Source organism: Aulonocara stuartgranti, assembly GCF_965226115.1.
Source record: "Aulonocara stuartgranti genome assembly, chromosome: 4".
In the NCBI taxonomy this organism is placed as follows: domain Eukaryota; kingdom Metazoa; phylum Chordata; class Actinopteri; order Cichliformes; family Cichlidae; genus Aulonocara; species Aulonocara stuartgranti.
In genome coordinates, this window is record NC_138942.1 from 13,540,886 (window position 1) to 13,547,645 (window position 6,760).

At 40.8% G+C, this 6,760-nt stretch overlaps 1 protein-coding gene across 2 annotated transcripts; it reads left to right on the forward strand.

Moving 5' to 3' along the window:
• The first annotated feature begins 30 nt into the window (after positions 1–30).
• Positions 31–6,391, forward strand: LOC309704914 (transmembrane protein 235). Of its 2 annotated transcripts, XM_082530405.1 has the most exons (5): positions 31–439; positions 524–571; positions 1,471–1,548; positions 2,010–2,147; positions 5,096–6,391. In XM_082530405.1, exons 1-5 carry the CDS (start codon positions 388–390, stop codon positions 5,338–5,340), a joined length of 561 nt encoding a protein of 186 aa, XP_082386531.1. In that variant the 5' UTR covers positions 31–387; the 3' UTR covers positions 5,341–6,391. The 2 variants fall into 2 exon arrangements, with proteins under 2 accessions (XP_082386531.1, XP_082386532.1); XM_082530406.1 differs by having other exon boundaries at positions 31–571.
• Positions 6,392–6,760: the final 369 nt, after the last annotated feature.

Consider the following 6,760-nt stretch of genomic DNA (forward strand, 5'->3'; position numbering starts at 1 on the left):
TTGGAGATCGTCACCGGAAGTGCGTTGTTATATTCCCGCATTTTGACAATTTTAATTGATCGTGGAGCACTTTCAGCCACCATGCACACGCCCGGGATCCCTACCTGTTATGCGATGTGTTATGCGATGGCACTGACAAAAAATATTTTTTCGTCTAATTTGTCTCGCTTTGCATTTTTTGTTTGACATTGCCGAGCCGGATTTCTTTTATTAATTTGTTTATTTTGCTCTAGAACTATATTTGTGGATGGGGAGCTGGCACTTTGCGGAGAAGGATTTAGCTGGAGCGCTTTTACGCATCTGAAATATTGGCGTGTCGTTGAAGATCCCATTTTACAACAATAAAGAAAGGAAAAATCTTCCCGTTGACGAGAAACTGTGCTTTATATGGGCTGCACGATGAAGTACGGACCGGTGGTTCTATCGGCTGGGCTTACAGGTTTGCTCAGTTTTTGCTTCCTCGCCGTAGCGATTGGGACTGATTATTGGTACATAATTGATGTGAACAAACCCAACTACACAGGTTCAGATGACCTGAGTTCCCATTCTGGACTGTGGAGAATTATTGAAGGTATGTCAGTTTAACTTCATCTTTAATGAGCTGTTATTGGGGTCTTTACAGCTGTGCGACTTGTTAAAAATCAGCCATCATATTCGCATAACTTTTGACCTGCGTCTCACAGAGGTAATTTTGAGAAGCCTCCTCAAAAAATTATAAAAGTTCATTCTGATTTGTGCAGATTTCAAATTGGCACACTAATAAATCCCTTGATTTCACTCTAGTTGGTTACATGCAGTGCTGCAGAGGTTTAACATTGTCTTTAGTTTCTGATGGATCAACAGCAGTCCCTCATTTAATCCTCATTGGTCTAATCTTAGGTGAACTTGATGCACGGAGAAGCTGATATCCCAGTGCCTTTATATTGGAAATGAGAAGCATGGGGATATTCTAAATGACGGACTACTCAAATTCTTGCAACATTACCTTGAATCCACAGAAATTCAATTCTCATGCAGTGAAATGAAGCCTGAAATGTTCTAATTGTGGAATACAGTTTGGGTAGGAAAATGGCTTTTAACAGTAGCAACTTTTACCCCACACATACCAGTTTCTGCAGCCACCTGCAGGAGAACACACAGGAGACCAAGGAGAGCTTGTGAAGGATGGTTTTGGCACAGCTGCAATATATTGTGCTTCCAGCTTGAGTTCCCAAATGTGTTCTATTTGTTTCGGGCGGCACCCACAGTTCATGCAATAAATGCCAAGTAATGATCCAACATGAAACTAATCAGGCAGTGCTCACCTGGAGATTCCCTAGCAAAAAGGGAAACTATTATTTATTTTCTAATATTGTCTACTATTCCCACACTTAATACCACATTTTTTCACATCTAAGAGCAATTTTGCAAAGTCCCCAGGGCTCTGCCACTGGTCCTGTCATGTGTAACCTTTTCATTTGACATTTTCAGGAGCAAACTGGAGTTCAGTCACCCCCTCTTTCACAGCAAATATGTCCAACCTGACAGAGGCAGAAAGGCACCTTGTCGGTGAGTGGGTTCCTTGATCAAGTGATGCATTTTAAAATGATAATGGTAGCCACACGGGAGTATGTTCTTGGCAGTAAGGATTAGAGGTCTGATTGGAAGCCCAAAACATCTGCATTTGCAAGATATGCTATGCAATTAATCACATCCTGCAAATTAACATGACGAGATTGGGGGTTTTTTTCCCTCCAAGTGTGCTTTTGTAACTGCGCTTACTAGATAAAATCAGTTTTGTTAGGGTTTTCAGGAACACTTCCTGCTTGCAACGTTGACAAATAAAATGCAGTAATAAACTGTCCACTGTGGGAGAAGAACTCAATGGAGTCTCTGCTAGTTGATTTCAGTACTGACAATGGGAACAAAAAATCAGCAGGACCCTGGATGATGGGAGTCAATTGGAAAATCGCTGATTTAAAAAAAAATATATATATATTTATATTTTTTTCAAATGTGTGTGTTTGCAGGCTTGCACAAAGTAGTGGTCATTTTGTTGCCTCTCAGCCTCGTCCTCCTGGTGTTTGGCTGGATCTTTGGACTTGTCAGCTCATTGGCCTCCAGTCCAAAGTTGCTGGCTGCGTCAGCATCCTACTTTCTCCTCTGCAGTAAGTCCCCACAGAATTCCCTTTGTTTTCTTTTTCTGAGCCCGGATTCACACCGTGTGCTCTTGCTTGTTTATGTCGGCGTGCAAGACGCACAGCAAACGTGAAAACGCACGTGGGCGACACATCGTGGTCTTACAGGTACGTTGCGCGTGCATCTAAGAGACCCTGAGAAGCGCGTTTTCAGCTGTTCTCTCTCACATCGGATTTGGTTGTGAGTAGAGGCTCCAGTAGTATCTAATTTCAGCCTTTATAGACATAAACTGTGTGCTTGAGCTGGCCGATGGCCAATGAGAAAACGGTGATTATAGTTATGTAAATATTTTATCTTGAAGAAGACTAATCGGCAGCAACGTATTAAATATCTCTGTGCGGACATTAAAAATCCCATTCAGCTTAATTGAGTTGAGTTAGGTAATGATCTTTTCACACAGACTGTTATTAGAGTGGTGAAGATGGGGATTTAATGGTGAAAATAAGGATCCGAGGCACAGAGCACTTTTGGACTGCTGTGAGCAGCACTTCTCTCTCCTTTCGGTCTGTTCCTTAGATTTTGTGAATAAACGATAAACAGCGTGACTATCTCCATTCAGATGCAGACATAATGGCACAGTGAGAGGTGGTATGACGGCATCATTTGAGGCGCCACGTGCTAAAAGAACATATTCACTGAGCTCTACCATGTTGAAGTGTTTGGTGGGAATAAAACTAGTATGTCCAACCCAACTTAATCGGGTGCTAAATGCTCTTTAACTCGACATCCCTGACAGTGAAGTCTGGCATGTCGAATTGAACCCACCCGAGAATAGTACGAGTAATTGTTTGGTGGATTGATAGCTAGTGAGTCCTGTTTCTTGTCCGCTCTATCCAGACAGCACATCTCTACAACTCCCAGTTGCAAGAGCATTAATTATAACTTTGGGCGGCGTACCGACTTGATTCTGCTAACACAGTTTGTAAAGGTGGGGGGGGGGGTGATGTGTGAAAACAGCTTCAGTGTTTCCCTGTCACATTTGCATTAAATTAATCAGAATTGCAAGCTGGTTCCTGGTGAGCATGAACATAATTTTAGAAACCATACCACCAAACATTCTCAGCATGGAGACTGACGTAATTGATTGCAGCATGGAGGCTGATTGTTGATCACAATGAAGTGGCTCAAATTTACTGAAGAGCTTGTCATTGATTGAAAGATGCAGTCAGACTTCCTCCTGGAATTACCAGTGGGCACTTTCTGATGTCATTTTCCATCTGTCCTTTTTTGCAGGAATTGGTTGCGATAAATTCTATTACGCAGAAAGTTGCTCTTATTAAGAGTCAAATCAGAAACGCTCTCCTAAAAATGTAAGTGCAAATGTGTCATAATCACGCACAAATCACACGTGCTCTGCTTTTTTTTTTTTTTCCCCTCCTCCTTTAAATGGCAGTGGAAGGGCCTGCTTTTGTCATCAATACTGTAACACAAATGGGGTTTTTTGGGTTTTTTTGGTTTTTTTTCCCCCTCTAGTGAAGGGTTCAGCTGTTGAGCAGCTGCCATAAATATCCATCAAAGAATCCATTTGATTAGGTCTGAACTCAAGTGGAATGAGATTGAATCTCTATTTGGTTGAAATTGAGGGTAAATGCGCAAATCTGTGACAGACATAGGACTTATTATACAGTGTGCCATCTCTGCTGACATGCTCAACCTCCAGTGTCACATAGAAACAGAGATAATTTAATGCTTTCTATCGAATGTCCTGTCCACGTGTGTACTCCAGGAGACCCGCAAGCACTAAGCTCTGCCACTTTCAAAACCACTGATCATATAAAAGAAAAGAAAGCGGGCATAATGGATGTCTGTGTTATTGTGCTTTCTCCCCTTATGCGGTGCATTCGCAGTAACTACGTATTTTAAGTTTGATATTTTGGTGAAGGTCTTCGTAATCCCACTCGCACCACATACTGCAGCACTGATGAATCTCTTTGGATTTTTCGGCGGGGGGCAACCTGTTATAAATATGAGCTATAGCAAAGCTGACATTTCTATCTCGGGAAATATGTAATAATGTCCTTCTTTAGCTGTTCAGCTCAAGGTTTTAAAAAAAAAAAAAAAAAATACATTCACTTCATTCACATGGTGGTATTTTAATTAGTATTGCTTTGTCAAGTAAGCTCAACAGATGTTTAGTAAATTCCTAGCGTGGCATCAGCGGTGTAACAGCATGAGTCTCACATAAAGTGTTGCACAGATAATGTACTGTACTTGGGAAATGCACACACTTTCTTTTTGCTGATGTGCAAATTAACCACAGTACATGCAAAGGAAGACCACAGCTGTGACTCTTTATTTGTTTTGGGGTTTTTTCTTCTGCATTTAAATCATCAGTAATTAACTAGATTTAATTGCAATTGACGACTGCTCAGACTGGTTTTTCCTCCCTATGAGTCTGACTAAAGGTCGACCTGAATTGCTTATTTAATGGCTCAATGTTTTGAGGTTGACGTTTAATGATGTTATTCTTGTCGGCTCGCCTCTGTGGCAATTGTTATGTGGGACATTTCATCTGTCCGTTTGGGAACACAAGAAATCAAAAAATATTAGAAGCACACTTAAGGCCAGACTAAATTTGGAGCCGCCTTTGTGGGCACGTTTCCTGAGACTGATTTGAATTGGCCGGCGCTTTAAATTGGTACACGTGAGCGTGTTTATGTCTATATTATCTTAAACAGTCTACTGAGCAAAGCATGCGTTGGGGGAAGTATTATTTGCTCATCAATGTGTCATTACTGTAATGACCTAACTGTAAAAGCCGATTAAGTGTGATGCATAAAGGTGATCATAGTGCTCAAGCGCTTTGTAATTTTCTTTCCCACTGATAGATCTGTTTCTCTGTTGCAGCTAAAAAGGGAATGTGTTAAAGTCTAATAAGGCCTTTGAGTTGATGAGCTGTCTGTCTGTGCTTCATCAGGTCTTTTCACCTTGTCTGGGGTTAGCGTCTACATCAAATACTCCAATCAGGCCATGGAGGAGTTCCAGCGAACTGTGCCCCCAGAGAATCTCGTCTATGTGAACGTGTCGTTTGGCTGGTCATTAGCCACAGCCTGGCTCTCCTACAGCCTGGAGGTGGCAACAGGCCTGCTGCTCATGCTGGCTGCCAGAATAACACAAATGAAGGGACATTATGACTCTGGTGTAGCCATTGCCATGTTATAGAGTCGCACATTCTGGTTTCTGAGTGAAACTACAGAAATCTTCAATTTTTATCGACTTGATTTTATTTATTTGACTAAAACAGTTGGTCACACAGGCCAGGGGCCAAGAAGATAAACCATTCTGCAAGCTGGCTTTACAAAACTGCAACTGTAGATACAGAAGCTCTTGAACATCTGCTTCATCATTGTTTTCAGAGGCTAGCTGTGACATACTGTCCTTGTAGACCGTGATGTTGTAGAGTAAATCAAACTCAGACATGAAAACTAAGCTTACTCTTCCGAGTAGTTACTGTAAAGATTGGCAGTTTTATTTTCTTATTTATTTTTTTTTAAATGTGTTCACATGTTTCAGGCTCGGTGCTGTATAATTTGGTAAGTTAAAGCTTTAAGCAAAGGACCAGTTATATTTTATGGTTTAATTGGTTTGATGCATGCTCGATAAGACTTGAGAGGACTCGAATATGGTTTAGTGTATTTAAGCATGTGTGCATCAGTAATGTTAAGTACTTCATTCAAGTGGAAACGCTGCTGATTCTGCAAAAGTAAACCACCAGGCATTAAAAAGCCACCCGGGAGACTAGACGGTATCAGACTGTAGTTTCTATCCTTTCTAATACTTTATAAAAGAATTACTGCTACACCGTTTCTCCAAATGCCAGGGGAAATTTGCATTGCACAGCTTTTTAAAACCTCCAAAGAAATGATGCAGACGTCAAGTCATTTGGTGCTGAGAGTTTGACTACAGCAACATCTAAATGTTAGTTTGTGCGTCTGTGTGAAACACTTCTGTAGCTAACCCACCAGTCCTTACATTAATCATGGAAATGAGGTTAAAGATAAATGCACTCCTGGGGCAACTGCAAGTTATTTTCAGCAGTAAAGAATATGTGCATGTGTCGCTGCCTGCTTTACTGTCGCCAATGACTCAATATTGTGAGATTCTGTCTGTTCTGGAAAGACTTTTCTCTGTAATTCAAATAAAGTGAACACTGTGAAAAACACAACATTAAGCATTTGCTGTAAGACTTTATGATGTCGTCGTCTTTCTCTTTGCTTTTTTAAAAAAAAAAAAAAAAAAAAAAAATTCATAACAGACCTTATGTTTTCATAACTGAGCAGCTGTGGCAGAAAAGCCAGATTGATGTTTCATATAACTTGCAAACAGAATTAAAAAGGAGAATATTACCTGTGATTTGAATAAAATTTCACAAATGTGTGACGATTTGTGACAGTTTGATTATTTAAAGCCGCAACTGTTGTTGTGAGGAAATTTGATCACTTTCTTGTGCGGAGTAAATCACAACTGAACACCAGTAGGGCCAAAGAAAACTAAGTAACACAGTAGAGGCTCCTTATGGCTTCATCTGGAGCAGGGATGAAGGGCACCCCTCAGCCTGAGTATGTCATCTGTCAGGAGTTGG

What these genes read in the sequence shown, in the direction of transcription:
- LOC309704914 (XM_082530406.1), top strand. Translation starts at nt 388, where the DNA reads ATGGGCTGCACGATGAAGTACGGACCGGTGGTTCTATCGGCTGGGCTT. An exon ending in ACTGTGGAGAATTATTGAAG is followed by an intron (nt 572 to 1,470) that starts GTATGTCAGTTT and finishes TGACATTTTCAG; the next exon opens with GAGCAAACTGGAGTTCAGTC. An exon ending in ATCCTACTTTCTCCTCTGCA is followed by an intron (nt 2,148 to 5,095) that starts GTAAGTCCCCAC and finishes GTGCTTCATCAG; the next exon opens with GTCTTTTCACCTTGTCTGGG.